This window comes from Hesperophylax consimilis, chromosome 7 (genome assembly GCF_061612785.1).
Source record: "Hesperophylax consimilis isolate HC1 chromosome 7, BYU_Hcon_1.0, whole genome shotgun sequence".
Lineage (NCBI taxonomy): Eukaryota > Metazoa > Arthropoda > Insecta > Trichoptera > Limnephilidae > Hesperophylax > Hesperophylax consimilis.
The window spans coordinates 6440944-6466247 of record NC_142842.1 but is presented as its reverse complement, the minus strand read 5'-3'; the positions used below and the strand labels follow the sequence as shown (position 1 = coordinate 6466247).

Here is a 25304-nt window from a genome sequence, read left to right as displayed (position 1 = left end):
GTTTCATTCGTAAATTCACGCAAATTACTTATGCATTATAAATAGTAATACAATTATTTTGATTGTGTCGTAAAGATTTCCAATGCTATTAAAGGAAGTGAGATAGCGAACATACCAACACAAGTATAAAGACAACCTACTGGCAGTAAGTCGTATATATACAGCGTTCCGTATTCATCTTAGTGTGAGTGAGCGTATTTTGTCATTTGAATCATACCCGAGATGTAGAATGAAGTAGGTATTCGCCGCAACTTTTAAGTACATAAACGCTGCCTGGTTCTATATCTATTCCATTCATACACACATATTTTTTGATGTCTATCTTTGTCATATAAGAATGAATTAAGAATTTACTGGGCACGTTAATATGTTTGTTACTTGCCACATTTGTGTTAATTTTGTGAGACAATAACGTGTCTATATATTTGTGACAGTCAAAATGTACAGAGGACTATTTGATGCTGATAGTTAGCATTTATGAACTGATAATGTAAATTGGTGAAAGCAAAATTCATCTCTAAATAATATAAAATAAAGTCGCTATCTACCTCTGTCTGTTTGTGCGCTTAGTTTTTCTAAACTATGCAAAGAATTTTTATAGAGTTTTCACTATCATTTAGAGAATTTCTTCCGGAAGGTTTATATATATGATATATGCATATTACTTTTGTAGAAAGTAGAGAAAGGTTGGTGTTTTGTAATCAAGTCGGAAAAAAAATATTTTCGGGCGCTTACATTGCTAATGCTGGTTTAACCTTATGAGATAAATCAAAATAATGTAACTAATACAGAAAAGTTTGTTGTGGTGTATGTCTATCTTCTAAGAAAAAACCCCAGCAACGTGGGGTTCACGTTAGTTAGTTATAAATAATCCTTTGGTGCTTTGACTGGTCTGCCTGAAAGAAAAAAATAGTGCATTCAATAATAAATGTTAATATTACGTACATAATTTCTTAGGAATAATAAAATTTTCATGTCTATCAATAATTATTGTTATTGAGATAATGCCTTTTTTAATTGTTGGAAATGCTTTCGTTCCTGCAATTTGCACAAGATGACCCAAATAAACATGAGGATTTTTGAGATAACAAACATGGGGCATATATTGTATATTTATTTAGAAGCGAGAAGAATCTGTAATAGTGATAAGATATTTGGAAAACTTATTTTCATACAATTTTGTGGCTGAACTGTTTTATAAATCAAACATTCAAAAATATAAAAAAATGATTATTTTTCTCTTATTCCGCTTCACTCTTAATACGCAATATTTCACTTTCAAATAAATGGATTTAGCTTTATTAATTCAAAACATGATTTATTATGTCGGGGGAGATGGAAAAATACGCACTTTTAATTTCATTTATTAAGTCACTTACACGATATGTCAATTAGTATGCGGCGACTATGTTCATATCAAGAGTTGGATTATATTCATAATATCGTATTAGAATTAAATCACAAACCAGTCTATACAAACCTAGCGTAGCCCACAAACTACTTGAAAACTGGGATATAACTCTAAAGGGGACGCGAGCAGGCGTTCCCCAACATTTATAGTAACTTTTAGTAATAATATAACTAAATTCAAGTATTAATTCAAAGTAAACATTCCATATTTACCGTGAAGCGGAATTCGTAACCTTTACCAAAAAATGATACATCTGTTTTTCTTCATTCTCCGTTGAAAGTAATTATTAAAGATACTAATTTCGTTTGTGGGTGTGTCTCTGAACAATAGTAATCCTAGCTCAATGAACTAGGATTTGTTTTGAATTAATTTTCAAATTTGGAACTGATTGTTTCAAGAATTCATAAAAGCGATAAAGTAGCTGCCTATGTAAATAAAAATGTTCTATCTAAATATAATCTAATAATTCTATCTATACTAACATTACGCATGCGTGTTTATATATGTATATTATGTACATATTGTGATAGGTAAAAGCATGCTTTTTTGAAAAACAATGCCATCTGTTGTACAAGTTTTTTTTTTTAAACAGCGCTTTCTGTTGGATGTAAAAGCACCAATTGTTTTTCTATCTTCACAGTTACACACTTACTATATTTTTTTACCAGAAAATTATTTTGATTCTATATTTAAAAAGGGTATTTCCGTTTTTTTTTAATTTCTTCAAGTAAAGTCAGATTTTTCGATAATAATATCGAAAATTTTAATATCCCGTGATTTTTCACAGGTCTGCATTAGTCATATTATATTTTGTGTGCAGAAGAATAATTCATCTTACTACATAGTGTCATTTCAGACTATTTTAACGGCCTCCATGGTTGAGGGGTAAGGCTCTCTACTAACAGCCAGGGGTCACGGTTCAAATCCCGGCGAGCGCAAGTACATTTTTATTTGTTATTTCACAATTTACTCATTTAAAAATAATATATAGTATATTTGCAGCACGTTCAAGAGTGGAAGATACTCGCAATATCACCTTGGTGTAAGACCGCCATTTAGAAATGAAACATTGCTTGAAATGGCTTTGGCCATCTTCGGTGACCATATCTGAATAGCTAGGTACCCACCTTCCTCTTCCCCATCTCCTTCCCACCCTCCACTACCTTTAGCTTCGCAACATACCCCAATCGGGGTTGTCATAGTGCCACATAAAAAATATTAAAAAGGAGACTTGGCTAGGTAAGGAATTTAAACAATCTTCATCATAAATATAATACTTTATTTACATAGCAGAGAAAATTTTTAATACAATTCAATCACATTTCCTTAAAATTAAACTATTAACTAAATATGAATCATTAGCAACCCATCACAGGTATTATGAAAAGTTTGTGCGAACAGTTAACTTAAGTTAGTGCGCCGAACCGGTATTAGAACATACCGTCATGAATGCCAATAGGCACCAGGATGACTATAAAGACAAGCAGGTTGCGCAAACATTTGCGCACATCGTTGGGCACAACCAGCGGCTGCAGGACTTGCGTCAAGCGCCGAACCTCGTGGGCCGCGCACACAAAGATGAACGAAGTCAAAAGCAGATTCAGGTTGGGCATCCCAGGTACCAGAACAAGCACTCCGTGCGTATCAGCGGCGAGCCAGATATGGTGCTGACATACAAACAGCTCCAGAGATATGTCTCCGAACCACGCTAAGAAGCTCGAATAACGGGATCGCAGAGCCCCCGAGAGATTGCGGAGCACCACGTAAGCTAAAGCGGGCAGGGCTCCAATGTAGCCATGCACTTCTTCGCAGGGACGGCGGCCCCCACAGAGCAATGGCAGTGCAAGCCACCCCACCAGAAGCGCCAGTGCGGCTAGGGCTGCAGCCACAGCCGCTCGTGGTGCCAGGAGATTGGCGTGGGAACTATCATCCAGTAGCTGATGACGCTGGGCTAGTCTGAAGCACGCTGCAAACACGGCTCCCGCCCACAGCGAGTAGCGGTCACTCTTCCAGCGCTGCCACCACTGTTGAATGTCATCATCCGTGGTCACAAACAGGGCCTTCCATGGCCGAGTCACAAACACCTTCTCGAAAAATACCTCCGACATGTAGAGAATAGTGATTACAGCAAACAGACCCAAGAACTTGAGCGCTAGATATCCGTAGCGATAGGGATGACCTTCACTGGTGAGAGCCGACACCATTGGCGGTAGAGCCAGCACTGAATATAGCAGAACCAACCAGAAGGACAGGAGAGGCACAAACTGGTAGAATTGGTAGGGTCGATTCATCGTAAGGCAGAGCGCCACAGTCATAAAATTGAGACGAAAGAGAACACGTAGCAAGCGTACGAGGCCAGCATCCCCCGTGTGCCATACATAGCAGAAGTGGCCGTAGCCGGACAGGAAGAGGTAAGCAGAAGCCAGGGCGCGGAGAAGCATGTGATGGGGCAGCAGCCTTGCAGCCCCTGTGACCTGGGCACCCAGAACCAGCAGCTGCATCCAGCCGCGCCACTCCGCCGTCTGTTCCCGGTGCAACACCCGAGGACTGCGAGCTTCCTCGGTGAAGAACAGGCCAAGAACTAAGACGTATCCAACAGGCAGCCAGAAGCTCCATTCCGAGTAGTATTTGTTTTCTTTCATGAAGAAGTTGGTGCGGTCACACAGGTAGAAGTAGGCCAGGATGAGACCCAAGATAGCCAGAGCTGCGAGGGCTTGACGTGCCCCATCTCCACTTTCCTGTCCTTGGCTGACCTGCCCGCTTTGTGCTTGTCCGAGCGGTCTGTAATCCCTTCCTCGCCGCCAGTTCTGCAGGCGGCTGTGTGCTGCGAGCACGGCAGCAAGGACCATGCATACCAGGAAGATGGAGAAGGTGACGATCTGCAAGGTGGTGTAGGGTTCAGGTGAGGAGCAGCAGGTGCCATCGTCAAAGTTCATGTGGTCGTTGCAATACATGTTGAGCAGGATCTGCGTGTCGTGTCGGAGCGCTGTAGGACTCAGGGTGAGGCCATCCTCAGACATGGCGCCGCCTACCACCAGTGCTGAGGAGCCCCACAGCTTCACACTGGAGTGGGACAGCATCTGAAAGAAGTAACCACTATAACTGTGAGCAACAGTATACAAATATTATAGAAAATATGAGGAGAAAAGAACAAGAACCTGGGAAACTTATGTAGAAAATATTTTATTTTATCTCCTATTGTACCAAAAAATATTTGTTTGCCTTTCTTGAAAGAATTGAGTTGTTATAGGGTCAATCCGCACCAAATCATCCAGAAAATTTTGGATTTGTCACCCACCATCTCAGATTTTGATGAAACTTTAAATTTTTAATCCTTCCATATAGATAAGAAAATATACCAAATTTTACCTTCCTACCTCAACTCGTTTTTTTTTTATGGGCAGTTGAAGTTTGGGCAAAATAAGCGTTTTTACATATTCCGAGCACTCCGGAAGAGCTTGTACCTTCAATGAAAAAAAATTGTATCTTTGTCATTTATAGTGCAAATGCAATGAAAATTTTCAATATTATCAAGAAAACTATGCTGATTGCAGAAAAAAATAAATAAACCCTTTACATTTATCTACTTGACTTTAAAAAATTACCAAAAGTAATTTTTTAAGTAATTTTTGGGACGGAAAAGGTACTTTACAAAAAAGCAATATCTCGGGAAGGTACAGTGTTAATGAAGTAATTTTTTTTTTTATTCATATCTACAAATAGCATAGAATCACATACAAAAATAAAATTCATGGCATTTTACTTGCTTCAATAAATAAAATCCATTTTAAACTTTTTTCAAACTTTTTGTAATTTTTTTTTTATTCTTATCTACAATAAACATAGTACAACCTAAAAAAATAAAACTCCTGGTATTTTGTGTGCTTCACAGTGTAGAAACGTTTTTAAAATGAGAAATCTTAATCATACAGAATTGTTCCAAGTTTTTTAAAATCTAGATACTGTATTTGCAAATAAAAAAAGTCAAACTTATTCGGTCCTTTACAACATGCTGGTAAGCTTGCAATGTAAGCTTAAGGCACCAACAAAATAATGTACCTTGTTCCTTACCCTGAATGCATACACCATAGCAATATTTTATAACAAGATCAACTTTTTAACTCTTTTCAATACAAAGTTAACTCTTTAAAAAACAAATACAATAAAAATAAAACAGGCAATGTAGGATTAGGTTAAATGAAAGTACATTACAATAATATTGTTTACAAATAAATGTTCAAGTTCATTTTTTACTTTTATTCTTGATCTGACCCATAAGATGGTTGAACTTTTGACCAGCATGATGAACGTCTTTTTCAAGAAAGTAGTAAGCTCTTCCTGAACCTTTTGTTGTGGGAGGGTCAACGATATTAAAAATATTTTGTAGTGGAACAAAACAAATATCTTCTTTTTGATGTGGCCAGTAAAAGGATGGAGCTGGGCCAAAAGGATGCATAAACTTGATTGATACATCACACTCGTCTTCATCTTTGGAAACCACAAGTCCAAAAAACCAATGGTTGTCATATACGCAAGCTACATAAGAGTTTGTACAAATTTGTACCATACTTAGTTGCTCAGAGCGATTTCGTTCCCCACTGAAGTTAAAAATCAAAGCATAATCTGAATCTGAACTTATCCTTTTTGTGCCAACTTCATTTTCAGACAGAGGAACAAAGCAGTGGAAACCTCGAGTGCCTGGTATTGTTTTAGCTTGTGAAAAACGCTGCTGTAATTGTTGCCTGCAAGTGAATAAGCTTTCTTTTCTCAGCAAGTAAAAATATATATTTTCTACTCTCGACTGACAAAACTTAAAAGTTTTGTCTACAGTTGTGATAGTGTTACCAGGGCCAAGTTGCAAACTTTCTCTAGTTAGAAGACGTTTTACTGTTCCACCTATTCCATCACAGGGAGATTTCCCATGACTCTTAGCAAAAAACGACCAACATGCTTTCAAGTTGAAGTCTTTTTGATGGTGACACAGATTTAAAAAGTTTTTACAGTTTTTATATTGCGCTGCGCAACCATCAGTAAAATAATGAACACTTTGAATTTGGGGAAATTTTTGATTTAAAAATTGAGCAACAATTTTTTGAGTTTCGTAAACGAAACTTACATCATGTTCCAAGTCATCTGAAATTACACACAAGCTTGACACTGTGAGATCTTTGCCAGGCTCTTCACAAGTGTAAATTACCACTGGGTGGAGTGAACAACTGTCTTGCGTCCAGTGGTAACCCTGGACTTCATTCTGGATAACATAGGAGAAGTTTTCACTGAAGTCTAATAACACAACAGCTTCATTTATCTGAAGCTGTGCTTTTAGGGACTCTTTGAGATATTTTGATTGAGACTTTGTTATAAAAGAATGAGGAAGAAGTTTTACAAGACTCTTCACAAGATGTTCTACATATTCATGAAAGGGAACTGTAACTGAAACCTGCTGTGTTCTATCAGTAGTTACCCATGCACTGTATGTAATTTCATCTTCTTGGTCCCATTCTTCAAATTTTTCTAACAAATGTTTCTTAAGATTTTCACTAGATGTTGAACACTTATCGCAATGTCGAAGCATACAGTCTCTATTGTTCTTTGAGCACACTAAGTAGTCCATTAAATCATGGTACGTTTCTTCACTGTCACAAGCATTAAGAAGCAACACTACATTTTGATGAATTGCACAAACGCAGACAGAATGAGAGCCTGGAGAACCTACTGGCACACACCATTTGGGACGCAACCAACAAAATTTCGAAATCCCAATTTTTGAAGCAGGGTATTCAAACTTGAAGGTAGCATAAAGTTCATTCAGGTTACAAAGCAATAGTCTTTTTTGTTCATAAACATTTTTGGTTATGCTAACTTTATCTTTTTTCCCTGGCATAACACGAGAAAATTCATCGTTTTGGTAGAAATTTTTAACCAAAGTAACTGTTCCTTGGTCAAATGGTTTTCCTTTTTTTGGATCAGGTAAAGCAATGATACCATTTTCATTTAGTAGCTCTCGTGCTTTACGAACTGAGTATTCACCAACACTGAATTCTTCAGCAACCTTTTTTCTACTCCACGAAGTTGGAGCGAGAGTTAGAAGCTGAATTCTCTCACGGCGTGTAACTTGTGTTTGCAATTTTTTTTTAACCAACTCAACAAGCCTGTCCATGTCATTAGCTTTTTCTTGAATACATCTTGGTATTTTTGCATCACATTTTACTGGGGAAAATTCTTTTTCTAAAACTTTACTTACTTTTTTCTTTAAGGTTGAACAAGCAGAATCTAACTTCCGTTTAGCGTAACTAGACTTACTGTGGGATGGTATTGCATGTAGTTTAAATGGAGATTCTCCAATGTCAGTTAAAGAAGTGTTGATTTCTTGTAAAAAAAATTCTTTGTTTAAAACATTTTCAACTTCACTTATGTCTTCTTGAAAAGTGTTAAGCTCTTCAATTTCATTGTTAAGGTTTTGGCTCTTACTAATTTTTGCTCTGCATGCATTACAAATTTTTTGTCCAGGGATTGCTTTATTAGTTACTTTTAGAATGGTATTAATGTTCTCTGAAAATTCCAAGGATACTGTTCTTAAAGTTTTTGTAATTTTCCTTTTGTGGCTTTGGAACGGGTCAAAACAAGCTTTTTGAAATGTTTCATATTTATTTAAGTTAAATATTCTGTGGTGCTCACAAATGTTGAAAACCAAGTCTGTAGATACAAAACTTCTTTGTTGAATAAGCTTTTTTTCAAATTCACTTAACAAATCCACACTCGTTAATTTCTCTGACTTAGTATAACTTTTTTTGTGACATTCAGTACCATTATGTTGTCTCACACTACATTTAACTAAACTTGTTTCGATTAGAGACATTTTAACAACGTACACCATAACATGAAACAACTACTGTATTTATATAGATGATCACTGCTTTGAAGCTGACTCAGAACTAAGCATGTCAGAGAAAACAAAGCATGTAGTATCCTGCAAACTTAGTGATGAGGCAGATAGTAATTTTCATGTTCTGTCTTGTTCTTGTTGCAGATACATCATTTCCATGTAGTGACTTGTCTCTAGGACTGTTTCTTTGATATTAGTCCATTCATTCAACCTATATTACTAGCTATATACCTAAACTATAACTTGCCCAATTACAAACTAAAAATAGATATAAAAAAAATCACAAAAAGTTTGAAAAAAGTTTAAAATGGATTTTATTTATTTTTGTATCTAGATTTAAAAAAACCTAGAACAATTCTGTATGATAAAGATTTCTTATTTTAAAAACGTTTCTACACTGTGAAGCACACAAAATACCAGGAGTTTTATTTTTTTAGGTTGTACTATGTTTATTGTAGATAAGAATAAAAAAAAATTACAAAAAGTTTGAAAAAAGTTTAAAATGGATTTTATTTATTGAAGCAAGTAAAATGCCATGAATTTTATTTTTGTATGTGATTCTATGCTATTTGTAGATATGAATAAAAAAAAAAATTACTTCATTAACACTGTACCTTCCCGAGATATTGCTTTTTTGTAAAGTACCTTTTCCGTCCCAAAAATTACTTAAAAAATTATTTTTGGTAATTTTTTAAAGTCAAGTAGATAAATGTAAAGGGTTTATTTATTTTTTTCTGCAATCAGCATAGTTTTCTTGATAATATTGAAAATTTTCATTGCATTTGCACTATAAATGACAAAGATACAATTTTTTTTCATTGAAGGTACAAGCTCTTCCGGAGTGCTCGGAATATGTAAAAACGCTTATTTTGCCCAAACTTCAACTGCCCATAAAAAAAAAACGAGTTGAGGTAGGAAGGTAAAATTTGGTATATTTTCTTATCTATATGGAAGGATTAAAAATTTAAAGTTTCATCAAAATCTGAGATGGTGGGTGACATGGCCTGGATGATTTGGTGCGGATTGACCCTATAGTGTATTGATAAAATTATTTATTTATATTCATACTGCATCTGTGAAATTACACTAAACTGCGCTATATAAATGCTATGTTATTTGATAGTATTATTACGCCAGCATCTGGACGGTTTCAGCCCCCTCTATTCTGGTTGAACTCAAATCTTATGTTTCGGGTAAATTCTGCATAGCCTCCATAGCAAAATATCACGAATTCTAGGTTTCTTTGTAAATTTTAATCCCTTCTTTACCGGCCGCTGGAGTAGTTTCCCTATTGGCCGACAGAGTGCACCTCTGGCGGAATAATGGCAAATAATTTCATTTGAAATAATCCTTAACAAATACGTACAATTTCATCTATTCAAACTACCATTTTAATACGCATTTAAAAAGAAAACAAACATTTGATTCAACTTAATGACAAAAAACAACAATTCTTTGCATATACGATTTTAAAAATTATTGATATTTAATATTATTTATGTAAATAATAATTTCGCACCATTTTGATAGAACACTGATATGAAGTTCGCGCATAATACGCGTTTGTTTGTAGGAAGTGTTGGCACTGCCAACCCAATAAAAAAACATGAAACAAAATCGGAAGCTAGAAACGCTTCGTTGATGGTAAAATTAGCCAACAAATCTCTAATCTGACATGTACTTATATGTATAATAAAATGATAGGTTAGGTTGGGTTATTATAGGTTAACCGTTGTTACTATCACATAAACTGGGCGAAGCCCAACTAAGTGCTGCCCGCAGCAGCCTAGCCGCCTAGCAGCAAAAAACCCGCGGAGAGGGTTTTGTAACTGTTAGTTATTATTATTATCTTAATATTTATATTTTATAGCATAACAAGTTATAAGCATAACTTGCATAAGTGCTTCCTAAAATAATTAAATTAGCACCATTGATGAAAATTCTTTTAAGTGAATCCTTAATGTTGGTAATTTTAGTTTCTTGTGTCTATTTCAAATTGCCGGTCTTTCAAACCTCTTGTTTTTTTTGATAATCATCTCTGCACCCTCTCAATCTCACAATACGCCAATAAATTCCATTAGAAAAAGTGTCAAAAGTTAACCTCCGTGGCAGCGTCGTTGTACAGGTCCAGTTGCTGCTGCGTGAGTGGAGGCAGGCGCTCCGTATCCACGGGCTCCTGCAGCACCCAGAGAGTGGCGGCCCCGCGCGCCGCCAGCCCCCGCGCTGGTTGCACCAGTCGAGACAAGTTGCTGCGGTACTGCGCGAGCGCTGCTAGGGAAGCGTTCTGCTCCCAGATGATGGTGGGGCCGCAGCCCGCCACCACCACAGATGGCGGGGTGGGGCTGCGTTCCCTAGAAACAATAAAAATAAAGCTTTATGGCTGTAATTATTTTAACTTCCTTCCTTCCAAACTCCTTTCTCATTCCGCAACAAAATATCCATAAGAGTTTCCTTAGCTCAGCCGGGAACAATGTCAATAGGGGGTGGTTCAGTCTCACCAGTCTCTGAACTGCTGCACCATCTTGCTGGACACGTAGGGGCTCCATATGAACTGGGCTGAAAGGCGCAGCTTGCTGTCCACAAAGGTGAAGTTGGAGTTTGGTGCAGCTGAAGGCACCTCACCCTCCTGTTGCACCTTTATGTGAGCTGGAAACAATGTCAACACATTAGGGGGGGGGTGATATCGTGGGAATACTGGCAACAAACTTCACAAATTTGACGTTTTGACTTAATAATGCAGTATCTCTAAATAGTATAAAATAAAGTCACTATCGGCGTCTGTCTGTTTGTGCGCTTATTTCTTCTAAACTACGCATCAGATTTCGATAGAGTTTTCAGTATCATTTAGAGAATTTAATCCGGAAGGTTTACATATATGATACATGCACACTATATTTATAGAAAGTAGAGAAAAGTCTACGTTTTATAATCAAGACGAAAAAATATATTTTCAGGCACCACATTGCTAACGCTAGCTAAACCTCATGAGATATATCAAAATAATGTACTACGGAATAACATTTATTAAAAAGGTCCACAATCATATACGGCTATCTCCTAAGGATAAACCCCCAGCAACGCCGGGTAAACGTCAGCTAGTTATTATCAATAAATTATTCTTTATTAGCTGAGGGGTATCTGGCGTTGCTTAGCTTTTTCTCTACTTTCTATAAATATAATATGCATGTATTATATTATTATAAACCTTCCGGAAGAAATTCTCTAAATGATAGTGAAAACCCTATCAAAATCCGTTGGGTAGTTTAGAAGAAGTAAGCACACAAACAGATAGAAGCGGATATGTAATGACTTTATTTTACACTATTTAGAGATTAAACTGGTAAAATAGATGTTAATATAGGTGACCTGGTATATCATCAAAAAGACAATACAACACACCTACAAAAAGTGGTGTAAAGTGAAAGGTGAAGAAACAAAAACTAGGTTAAATAGGTTACATATGTAACTATTAAACCTAGTTTTTGTTTCATCACTTTTAATTACTCTATATTACTTTTGGAGAGAATGACCGAGCATCAAGAACCAAAGTCCCTGCTGAGCTCAAGACCGATAGGGAAAAGGAGCCTGGGAAGGCCAAGGTTAAGATGTAACGTCCTCAAAGATTTGTCTGCCTTGGAGCTTCGAAACTGGAGAGAGCTGGCGCGGGACCGAGATGAGTGGAGGAAGACTCTTGAGGAGGCCAAGACCGACCAGGGGTTGTAGAGCCCAAAGTGATGATGATGATGATGATGATATTACTTTTTAAAGATGTGTTCAATTTTCATTTTGATGAAATATCAAGGAACCGTTAATATATACTCCATGTGATGCTTGCATGGGTAGTGTGTCATTGGATCTGGTCAGGTTGTTTATAAGTTATTCCCAAACGTTCGTGATGAAGAAAATTTTCAATATTAAGTCTGTTTCTTCAGATGGTACCAAAATATACAGACTATAATAGACATAATACTCACAAACAAAGGAATGATAGAGCTGCTGTACCCTCGAGTCTCCTATGAAGGCAAAGTGATTGTATCGACCCCAGAAGGCCAGGTACCTGAAGCAGTGTCTGGTGTCACTGAAAACACACAATCGCATTCAATAAAAAGACCCAACGTTCATCGAGTTGTATTGAATTCATTCGGGTGATCATTTTCATATTAAATGCAAATATTTATTTTTCATCGAACAGAGTTCATAAAAGTGTCAAGCTATCCGTCACAAATTTTTCGTTATGAACATGAATATTTCAACATGAATTAACACAGTACCTACATCCAAATTTCGAAAGATTGTGACGTATGCTGTTTTGCGAAACAAATAAATTAAAATTTTCTATGAAAAAACACTGTTATCATAAGGCAAGAAGTTTTTCAAATATTAATGATTCTTTTCTAATTTTATTTTAGATGTTTTTTCAAAAAAATATTGGTCCATTAACCTATCGACTGTGGATGGAACGCCGGTGTCATCCATACAAAAATCGATGAAATATTTGTAAGCGATTTTAACCCTTATCTATAAAGAAACTGTGTGAAGATTAAGTTAAAAATCGCTTGCACTAAATATTGCTTTAGAAAATACTTTTTATTTGATGTATCTACAATTTTCCCGTGTGCCATTTTTCTCAACGTCACGGAAGTCACCACAGTCAATTGGTTAATGAATTACATACATAGTTACATTAACAATGCTACATCCCCAAACTCTAAAATAAGCAACAACAACAAAAAAGTAATCTTTTACAAGAGTGGAAGATACTCTCAGAATCGCCCTTGTGTAAGACCACCATTCAGAATTGAAACGTTTCTTGAAATGGCTTTAGCCATGTTTGGTGACCCGATTCAAATAACCAGGTACTCCCCACCTTTCTCTTCTTGAATGAACATACCTTTTTCTATATTCTGCATTCATAGTTTATTTTGAATGGGGCAGTTGAGAGGCTAAAGGCAGTGCGAAGCGGAAGGATATTGTTAAAAAGACGATAGGGCTATATCAGGTCGCCAAACAAGGCTAAAACCCTTTCAAGCAACACTTTTATTCTGAATGGTGGTCTTTGACCAGGGCGATAATGAGAGTATCTTCCACAAATTGAAAGCAATAATTGCTAAGTAATTGTAGGTGGGCAATTGAAGCCAATTTTGCACCATTTTAAGTACATTGACGATACATTTAAGATAAAACTTTTACTTTATTAGCCCTCTAAGTGTTACCTCTCAAATATATCTGAAATCTAGATATTTCTATAGCACCTAGTTTTGATAGGCAATATCATTTATATGTAATTTTTTACATTGTTTAAATTCTTGGCGATAGCTGATAGCACAGTATCGAGTGCAAATACCATAAATATTATATTTTATATGCATATTTAAAACTTAATAGTAAGTGGACAGAATTGCAGCTTATTTAATTCAAGTGCACATGAATCATTTCTCAAAAATATGAATACGATAAAGGAATTTTTTAAATTTTATCAATTCTGTGAATAAAATATAGATTGCACAAATTGATAAGTACGAAAAAACTTCAAGTCGTCAGAAAAGAATTCTAAGGATCAAGGGACCTTACGTCTGAGAGTATCTGTGCAGCATACAGCCATAGGGCTGCCATTCATGGTCCCCTTTATAGCGCCCGTCAGACAAGAGCCAGGAACATGAGTCAGGTCCTAACGGAAACAAAACATCTCATCTGATTATATTATTTATTACACCTTTCAATTCATATGCACTTACTAAAGAAGCATATTCACAAGGAAATTAAAAATCCATTGTTGCTTCCCACATATCAACTAACATGATGCAAGACAAATAACAATACAGTTCGGTGACTCAATTCGTTTTTTTCGATTGAATTTGTTTTGTACCGCACCAACCGGCGAACTGTTTTGGTTAAATATTCCGAGTTAAACTCACCATACTGAAGGTGTAGTATTCCATGGTAAGCAATGAACCCCAAAACAAATACGACGGCAACTTTTTTGGAATTGGTTATATTTATTTCATCAATAAACTTCTCTGCAGACGAACGCTTTGACAATTCAACGACCATTTTTTTCTATCCTTCAAACCAGGGCTGCCATATCAAAGCGACATAAAATGGCTGAATAAAATATTTTGAAATACCCCATTTAATTGCGTTATATAGGGAACAATAAAATATTTACAGTTCCGACGTACATTTTAAATTTTGCTTTAGCTACCACTGGCTACTACTCCGTATGAGCAACGAAAATCGACAAATTTTTGTACTTTTTCAAACTTCTTTTAGTTTCCTCTATCATATTGAACTTTTTAAACTTCTTCTTGTTCTTCCATAATAACGCAGGTTTGTAGTTTTCTAACCAGTATTTAATTTAGTTTCATTGCTGTTACGTGTTTTTATAATTAGTGACCCTTTAAAATTTGTAAACGTACCTTGAAGAATACTGGTTTTCTTTCAAACACTGTTAAAGTGTTAACCATGGTGTTAAATTTTGGAATAAGAATATGAATCTAGATAAGAATTTCTTTTTCATATTGAATGGTAAATAAATAAGTGCGTATTCATATTTTCCCTTTAAAGTTTGAGCAGTGCTTCATACCCTTCAGAGCACTTACTTAATAGTTATACACACATCGACACAAAAATACTTCGTTTCTCATTTCCTTTTGGCCGTCCATACCCCTTATTTCTTATTTTTCTCATTTATTTTTCTATGGAAGGGAAAATATTATATTCAAGCTTGCAATATTTCTCATTGTCAAATAAAATTATCTGTCATGGCTGCTGTATCTCCATCTGAGGTTTTTTTAAATTTCTTGTTTTAATTGAATATTGTTTTGATACGATTCGAAAACTAGTCAAGCAGTTACTTCGAACCACCTTTGTTTTTTGTTAATTATTGTAAAATTTTCCCTGACGTGTTTACTGACCCAATATCATTTTGTAATACATCTGTCATCGATCATCCTAAATTTATCGCTTCGTTGATTTTGCAAGATTGCAGTTCTGATGATTTCTTTAATTGCAGAGACGTCTACAGAAAGAGCTGATGTCGTTAATGAAGGAACCTCCGCCTGGCGTTTCGGTAGACGGAGAGCTAACCAGCCAGAACTTAACACAGTAAGATCTTTATCGCATTTCATGTTTCTTATCATGGCAATAGGGATTGAATTAAATTGAATTTCGGGTTATGCCGCATATCTCCGATGTTTATTACACCAAATAAAAATTCCATCATTTTCTTCATTACAATAAAAACACTAAACCTCTTTTATCAATTCATATCTTGTGGCGGCATATCTTTAATTGTGTATAGTGTTATTATTCAATTTATATCCTAACTGCATCTAATGTATCGTCATTTGAACCATTTATATCAACCCTCCATAAACCAACTGCATCATTAGAAATATGTGAATCTAGCTCGCTGACTCGGATAATTTCTTAACTTAATGTAGATTGTGAAAACTGTATTCTGTTATGATTAAAGAATACTCGTGCCAGTTTAGAGATTTATTACTATAAACAAAGATAAATATAATTATAACCCGGATTCCTCATGAATAAACTATACCAAGAAATGAACTTATTTGAAAATTAGAGGATTGTACGAATATAACATGATATGCCTTTTAATCTTCAAAATACAAATACATAAATTTATAAACTATACACACAAACATAACATTTATAAAAATGTCACTAGTACAGGAACACTATACAAGACAACATAATAAATTGTACACTAACAGTCTTACTAATAAAATACCACTTCACAACCGTTAAACAGTGTTTTTGTAACACGTTGTACTAAGACTGTACACTTTATTTTCGAATTATTACTAATAAAAAATGTATCGCAACATTGCAATTTTCAGACTTATGCGCATGCGCTACTTTTACGCATGCAGGTCAGTTTCCCCGCGAATAACCGTTTTTATTATTTTTCCTCAGTTTTAATCTATTAATAATGTCATTTTTTGAATAAAATAGTTCCATCTTATGGGAAAAAGCTAGGTTAATTCGGAATTTTAATGGAATTATATATACATTGCTTATCCAGTCAAAGGGGGTTGTTTATCTATTGTATAAAATTGAAATAATAATATTTTCTCACGAAAATCGGCATTTTTTCAAGGTATTTGTTCTATATATTTCTTTGTTATTTTAAAGATGTAAAAGATTTCTAATGCAAATATCGGCTTCTGATAATGTGTTGTCCCAATGAGAGTCATCTTTCAAGAGATGGTTTCATCAGAAGCTGCTATTTGCAGTTCAGCTAGGTATGACTTATATAGCGCCGTTTTTGTGCAAAATCACCTCAAGGGCGCTGTACAAATTTATAATACATTTCTACACTGATCTATGTTATTACTAACTATTTATGGAGATAATATACCGTACAATACTTACCTGTTAGGTCACTTGAGATTAACACTTAATTAACATTAACTAATTGTTTATTAGCGAAATTTAGATACAGGATTTAGGACATAATTGGAAAATTAGATATAACTGGACTTTCTCTCAGGAATGGTATATTTATTTTAAAGGTATGACAGCTTAAAAAGGTAAGTTTTTAGTTTAGACCTGAATTCTGTTGGACTTGTTATGGATCTTAGTTCTGGAGGGAGTTTATTCCAAGCCTTCGGCCCAGATACTCCGAAAGCGCGATCACCAAACTTAGTATTTGGCTTGCGCTTAGGTTCCATCAGTCTGCCTACATCTGCTGATGTTGCTGATCTGTATATATATTTACATTAACTGTTTTATGTTTCAATTAGTAAGGTTTTTACATACACAAATTTTCACCACGTTTTTAAGTAAGACCGTCATGCTGTAAAGACTGAATGTGTGATGAGAAGCATAGCCAAGAGGGTACATATATACATTTATAATTTCCTTCCCGATAGCCTTAAAATAATTTTTTTAAAAAAGCTGTTCAATTTTGAAATACGCGGACAAAATTATAATGTCCTTTGAACCAGTGGAACGCTGATGGGTCTTTGGAGAACATTCTGGCGAGCATTCTTATTTGACCCTTATTACAATAATTTGCAATTTGCAAAATGTGTTAAAGCGACGTGAAACCTGAAAAACTATCTAAAAAGTGGTAAATCGTCTTAAAATATGGTAAATCGTCGTAAAACATGAAAAACTATCTAAAACATGGTAAATCATCATAAAACAATGGAAATTATTGAAATACCATGCAAATTGTGTTAAAGTGTCGTAAAACCTGAAAAACTATCTAAAAAGTGGTAAATCGTCTTAAAACATGGTAAATTGTCGTAAAACATGAAAAACTATCTAAACCATTTTAAATCGTCATAAAACACTGAAAATTATTGAAAAACCTTCCAAAATGTGTTAAAGCGTTGTTTTAAACATGAAAACTATCTAAAACATGGTAAATCGTTGTAAAACATGGTAAATCATCATAAAACATGGTAAATCATCATAAAACAATGGAAATTATTGAAATACCATGCAAATTGTGTTAAAGCGTCGTAAAACCTGAAAAACTATCTAAAAAGTGGTAAATCGTCTTGAAACATGGTAAATTGTCGTAAAACATGAAAAACTATCTAAATCATTGTAAATCGTCATAAAACACTGAAAATTATTGAAAAACCTTGCAAAATGTGTTAAAGTGTCATTAAACATGAAAAACTATCTAAAACATGTTAAATCGTCGTAAAACATGGTAAATCATCATAAAACATGGTAAATCATCATAAAACAATGGAAATTATTGAAATACCATGCAAATTGTGTTAAAGCATCGTAAAACCTGAAAAACTATCTAAAAAGTGGTAAATCGTCTTAAAACATGGTAAATTGTCGTAAAACATGAAAACTATCTAAACCATTGTAAATCGTCATAAAACACTGAAAATTATTGAAAAACCTTGCAAAATGTGTTAAAGTGTCATCAAACATGAAAAACTATCTAAAACATGGTAAATCGTCGTAAAACATGGTAAATCATCATAAAACATGGTAAATCATCATAAAACAATGGAAATTATTGAAATACCATGCAAATTGTGTTAAAGTGTTGTAAAACCTGAAAAACTATCTAAAAAGTGGTAAATCGTCTTAAAACATGGTAAATTGTCGTAAAACATGAAAAACTATCTAAACCATTGTAAATCGTCATAAAACACTGAAAATTATTGAAAAACCTTCCAAAATGTGTTAAAGCGTTGTTTTAAACATGAAAACTATCTAAAACATGGTAAATCGTCGTAAAACATGGTAAATCATCATAAAACATGGTAAATCATCATAAAACAATGGAAATTATTGAAATACCATGCAAATTGTGTTAAAGCGTCGTAAAACCTGAAAAACTATCTAAAAAGTGGTAAATCGTCTTGAAACATGGTAAATTGTCGTAAAACATGAAAAACTATCTAAACCATTGTAAATCGTTATAAAACACTGAAAATTATTGAAAAACCTTGCAAAATGTGTTAAAGTGTCGTTAAACATGAAAAACTATCTAAAACATGGTAAATCGTCGTAAAACATGAAAAACTATCTAAAACATGGTAAATCATCATAAAACAATGGAAATTATTGAAATACCATGCAAATTGTGTTAAAGTGTCGTAAAACCTGAAAAACTATCTAAAAAGTGGTAAATCGTCTTAAAACATGGTAAATTGTCGTAAAACATGAAAAACTATCTAAAAAGTGGTAAATCGTCTTAAAACATGGTAAATTGTCGTAAAACATGAAAAACTATCTAAACCATTTTAAATCGTCATAAAACACTGAAAATTATTGAAAAACCTTCCAAAATGTGTTAAAGCGTTGTTTTAAACATGAAAACTATCTAAAACATGGTAAATCGTCGTAAAACATGGTAAATCATCATAAAACATGGTAAATCATCATAAAACAATGGAAATTATTGAAATACCATGCAAATTGTGTTAAAGCGTCGTAAAACCTGAAAAACTATCAAAAAAGTGGTAAATTGTCTTGAAACATGGTAAATTGTCGTAAAACATGAAAAACTATCTAAACCATTGTAAATCGTTATAAAACACTGAAAATTATTGAAAAACCTTGCAAAATGTGTTAAAGTGTCGTTAAACATGAAAAACTATCAAAAACATGGTAAATCGTCGTAAAACATGAAAAACTATCTAAAACATGGTAAATCATCATAAAACAATGAAAATTATTGAAATACCATGCAAATTGTGTTAAAGTGTCATAGAACATGAAAAACTATCTAAAACGTGGTAAATCGTCGTAGAACATGAAAAACTATCTAAAACATTTTGACCTTAATGCTTAGAAAAATCTATGAAAAACAAAATCAGCATCGTTTGTGCTAATAAAACTACAGGTTGCACTCATATTTTTCTGTTTTGTGCTCCGGCCTTTAACAGTTTAATGGAAAATTATCATTGTTATATGTATTAATATTATATAGCTCTTATTTATGTATTTATTTAGAAAGCGAAATATTATTTCTTTAACTATTTATTTATAAAGAAATCATTGTGTAAATATTGAAATTGATAATCAGACCATTTTTATAGTGTTTGCTTGACTCTGACAAGAGATATGTCACTTCGAAATCTATTGCTATTTTAATGGATTAAAAAAAAACTTCTTTTTTTTTAGTTTATGAATTAATGTATTATGTCTATTTGACATTGTTTGCAGATGGACCGTGCATATGGAGGGCGTATCAGGAACGCTTTACGAAGGAGAGACTTTTCTTCTGCAGTTCAAATTCACACACAAATATCCTTTTGATTCCCCCGAGGTAATTAACCTAACCGTAATGTATTTTAGGATTAATCATATTAGTCTCAGAGCGCCACTGTATAGATATTAGATTTACATGATCCCCGTTAAACACTGATTTTCTCATCCGTTTCAGCTTTTGAACAAATTGTGATGAACAGTCAAGTTGTTATGCTTGTCAGCTGATCACAATTTGTTCAATAGCCATAAAGGACCAAGAATCAGCGTTTAATAGGCGACATTCAAATGTAAAAAATTCTAAATGGTGCTGATCGTTACCTTGGTGGTCATCAAATGTGATGAGAGTTGGAAAAAATCGTACCTTATTCACTTTCTTCATTTTATACAAAGGTGAATTGATTGTTTTTCAGGTTATCTTTGTGGGCAACAATATCCCGGTACATCCGCACATCTACTCCAACGGCCACATCTGCCTGTCCATCCTCACCGACGACTGGTCGCCTGCTCTTTCCGTTCGCTCCGTCTGCCTCTCCATTGTGTCTATGCTCAGCAGCTGCAAGGAGAAGGTACTGCTAACTCTTGTACTCTCTATACTCATTAAAGCATAGCAATCCTCCCCTCAGTTTGGCCCCTATTACCAAAAGTTTTAAACAATGATTAATTCTTTTATCTTATCGTGATTAATTTTTGAGTTATTATAACGTCTTGCGCTTTCTCCTTTTTAGCCAATGTTTGGTCAGCATTACAGTGTCCCCATCATCACAGCAGATGTGTTATAGATTGTAGTGGATTTGTTCCGTAAATACTGAGAAAACCCAAAACGTTAACGAGCATGCCAAATTACGGAGGCAATTGAAATCCATAAAGACCCAATTAATATCAACAAGGACAACGGGGCTACGCTTAATAGTTTTTAGTACTCAACAGTACCAGAATTAATCGGTGAAACCACATTGATTTGACTAATTATTATACTGAAATACCGATCCTAAAAGGATTAAAGTTTGCGATACTGCATCACTTCTGCATACATTAACACACACTTCACCGCAATCTATACATGATGATTGACATTGTAATGCCGTCTGAAACGTTGGCCAAAGAAGGACGAAGCGCAACACGGCGTGTAACCCAAAAATTAATAATGATACTTTTGGCCGTGAAAACCTCAAATAATAAATGATTAATTCTTTTCAGAAACGACCTGCAGACAACGCCTTCTATGTGAAAACATGCAACAAGAACCCCAAAAAGACAAATTGGTGGTACCACGGTGAGTGTCGACACTATTATTATTGATTCTTTTTGTTATTTTGCTCGCCATTATGTCAAAATATGTCAAACTGAGTTAATGGACTTAGAAGTTGCATTGCTTCTGAATTTGGTGGCGTCACCAATCTACGAAATGTTTATAAATTTGTTACATCAGCAGTCTGGCTGTGCAGCATGTGCGGCAGATTGAACCCCAAATATACCCCTTTTCTACTGGTATTTCAATGGAAGATGCCCCGAGAAACTAGCGTCGATGATCCCTTTGGCACTGGTACCTAAATGGGAAACACACCAAATGTGCACCCAACATTTGTACACACTTATCATTTATCTCGGCTGTGGAGCGATTTCTTCCCTAGAAGAAGCATATATAAAACCATGATGACGTAGGAGCTGGGGCTATTTTTTTCTCAGGGTCTCCTGTATGGAGTTAGTGTATATAAAAAATATATATGTATATATCCAAATACAGTGTGATCTGCACATACCCGAAAGATTTTAATGATTCCTGACCATATTAATGTAATTATAATTCTACCACACGTCGCCACTGATAACACTGTGACACATGGCAATGGATCACTTGATACATGCTCTGTTTCTTGTGTACTAGCGATGGGAACAATCGATGAATCATCGACCATATATTTCGACCATATATTTCGAATTATTTGTCATGGATAAATTCTATTCTGTCAAAAATCATCAAACAGTCCGAGACAATTGTTTTGAAACGTCATTGAACAGGGAATCGATTCTGTCAAAAATAATCACACATTCCGAGACAATCGTTTTGAAACGTCATCGAACTAAGAATCGATTCTGTCAAATATCATTTGAAACCATAGCCGTCACTTCATTGGTCAGAATTCATCGATTTCAAAGCATTAACGTCATTGGTCAGAATCAATCGATAAAAAAACAGTCACGTCATTCGTCAGAATTCATCGATTCCCAAATACGAATTATGTCAAAAATATACAAATGAGATATTTCCGTGGGTACATTGTATTACGTACTACGTAATATGATTTGATATGCATTTAAGATTACGCAATTATTCTTCGATAATTGTTAAATGTTGGAATGTTAGGTATTAGCTGTTTATTTAAAATATTTTCTACAAACCGAAGAAGCTACGAGTATCTAAACAATTAATTCATATTTTAGGTTGGGATTTACGACACTCATACATTTAGTATGAGTAAAAAAGGGATTCTGTCTTATAATAAATTGGAAAAATAATTTTTTTGCGCCGTTTTTGTGAAAAATCACCTCGAGGGCGTTCCATAAAGAACGTAAGGCTGAATGTATTTTTTAGTTTATGTATGTATTTGTTGTGAAAGACGAAATCGGTCCGATATATAAATTTAATATTATATTCGATATTGTTTTAGTGTCCTGTTTTTTATGTCCGTGGGGATGAAATATTTTCATTATTATGAAATATTATCTTTTATTGAAAAATGACTTATAAGAAATGTATACTTATAATAATGAGAAATGTGAGGAGATTCCAAACCTCCAGTAGAAATATTCAAGTATAGTATTTCCTTATAATTGGAAGTAGGTACCAAACTTATTTGTACTATTTATTCAATTTAAATGTAGATATTATACATTTAACGTCTTATGAAACGCATTCAAATTCGAAGTCATTCACATCAGCCAAATCATTATAATAATATTACTTTGCTATCTGCAAGTAAACATCATTGCCAGTATCAAAACACTGGTTTAGCCCATTTTTTGCAAATGTAGTTATTACCTACCAAAATGTTGCCATACCAATGTACCTTACATTGTCTTGACCATCACTAGAAAGGATCAAATATTTCTTGAGGTTGGTGTACCTGATGTGAATACTTTAATGTTGGAATGTTATGTGTTAGATATTAGCTGTTTAATTACTATATTATCTACCTAACGAAGAAGCTATGAGTATGTGAACAATTCATTCATTTTTTAGGTTACCGTTTTACGAGGCCAGTACATTTAGTGTGTATAATAATTTGGGAGGGTTATTAATAATAATAAATTGATCATTTTTGTTGCATTTTTGCAAAAAAAAAACCTTGAGGCGCTATATCAAAAAATCTAAGGTTGACATGTATTTTAATGTTATGTGTATGTTTGTTGTAAATCATTGCCAGTTTGAAAACATTTTTTTTGCCCATTTGTTGCAAATTAAGTATGTACTTACCTACCAAAATACCATATTTTGTCTATGTGCCACCCTGAAAATTTACCGGCACCTTTCGCTACCCACACTGTAAGTCTCAAAACATTCTAGCAGATTGCCGCTACAGTTCCAATCATCACAGCGCTACATTCTGTGATGATGAACAGATTTAGCCTCCTCCGCAAATGCTCTCCTCTGGCTGCCGTCCTTCGTCATTGGTCTCCAGTCCTCCGTCCTTCCCGTTCTGCTCCAATCCTCTTCCGTGTAGTCTATCCACCTCTTCCTTGGTCTGCTTCTGGGTTGCTTTCACTGGGGCACTCACTTAATCATAATTTTTGGATTCATTTCATCACAATTTTTGTATAGTACGTAAATAATTTGTGTTTACTGTTACTAATGTTGAATTATTTCTTTTGTTTCAGATGATTCCGTGTAATATGAAAGTGGATTGTTTTATTTGAGAACTTATAATATAATTTGTGTTTGAGCGATACCACAAAATTACTTCAATATTATTAATTCAGCCACGAATCTTATAATGTGCTACGTATAAAGTTATACAGAGCCCTGTCTCTCTTCTATAACTTATGTTTGCGGAATTTTATTTATTGTTTGAATGACAGTGCAGATGGGATGGCGGTTATAAAGTGATAAACACACTCACTTAAGTGTCATTATATTACTAGATCCAAATTATTCGTAAGTTGTTTGAAGAACATTTACTTACTATGTAATATGTCGTCAGTTTGCTGCCATATTTCAAAAAATTATAATTTATGTAATGCAGCTCAATAGTTACAACTGTTTGGAACCTGTGGAATCATGGTATCTCTTGGGGAATGTTTTAAGACTGAAGGCAAGGTGAATACGAAGTTTGGGAATTGCTAGCATCAATTGAGGGAACCTCATCAAGGATTTTTCATATACAGGTGTTGAGAGACGAACTTAACTTACTTTAACTAGTGATTCCTGACATTTGGAGTAAAAATGTAGATGAAATTTTGGTCTCCGGTGACATTTTGATGTTTTTTTCTTCTTTTTCAACTTAAAACATACAAAATCAGTTGGAATTGGACAACATGTAGAATTTTTTTTCCTTGGTTTTGAAAAAAATAATTACATTTTTTACTCCAAATAATGTCAGGAATCACTGGTCAAAGTAAGTCAAGCGCGTCCTTTAGCATCCTGCAGTAGCAGGGGTTCTCAAATAGTTAAACTCCTAACTCAGTCCCAATGTTTCGACAACTCCTGCCGTAAATAATAATAGTTGCATAATTTGGTGAAATTCACCTCAAAGGCGCTAAGAATCTGTTTTCAGCAGCTTGGACTCTTCAATTTCAATTGAATGTAATTTACTAAAGGTGTGCATTATAAACTACCATATTACAAAAAAAAAATCTACAAAGCGTGCACAGAACATTACAAATGACAGACGCAGTAATAAAACACACAAGATATTTGCCGAAAAGTCATCTAAATGAGTTATGGCAGCAAACTGACAAATTAATATTACATACAACTCAATAGAGTCAAGTGATTCCTTTTTTCATTGAAGTTAATGAAAAAAAAAAACTCTGCAGTTATCAAATTACAGTGAGAGTAAACTTAACCTCATTTTTACAGAAAAACATTATATTATTATGTATTGTTGTCTGGCGCCCAATTTGGATCTAATTTAAGGGTTGAAGGTATTTCGACATGCTCTATGTAAAGTATTCTATCTGCAATAAAAACAAACGTGGAAGTTTATTCGTTCTTACATAAATTCAGATTTAAGAATATGGAACACTAGCTTCAAATATATATTTAGAATCCAATTTTTCAGAATAATTTAA

The 25304-nt window shown here is 34.4% G+C and overlaps 2 protein-coding genes across 2 annotated transcripts; one reads left to right on the top strand and one right to left on the bottom strand.

The window, feature by feature from the left end:
- Positions 1 to 2709: 2709 nt before the first annotated feature.
- LOC149422225 (N-acetylneuraminate (7)9-O-acetyltransferase) lies at positions 2710 to 14357 on the bottom strand. Its single transcript, XM_089633670.1, has 6 exons — positions 14213 to 14357; positions 13869 to 13965; positions 12272 to 12375; positions 10796 to 10943; positions 10399 to 10648; positions 2710 to 4491 (listed from the first exon to the last, which is right to left on the bottom strand). Exons 1-6 carry the CDS (start codon positions 14346 to 14348, stop codon positions 2842 to 2844), a joined length of 2385 nt encoding a protein of 794 aa, XP_089489796.1. The 5' UTR covers positions 14349 to 14357; the 3' UTR covers positions 2710 to 2841.
- A 692-nt stretch (positions 14358 to 15049) lies between these two features.
- On the top strand, positions 15050 to 25304 carry LOC149422224 (ubiquitin-conjugating enzyme E2 W). The gene is made up of 6 exons (XM_089633165.1): positions 15050 to 15082; positions 15310 to 15401; positions 19971 to 20073; positions 20426 to 20581; positions 21213 to 21288; positions 23892 to 25304. Exons 1-6 carry the CDS (start codon positions 15059 to 15061, stop codon positions 23903 to 23905), a joined length of 465 nt encoding a protein of 154 aa, XP_089489291.1. The 5' UTR covers positions 15050 to 15058; the 3' UTR covers positions 23906 to 25304.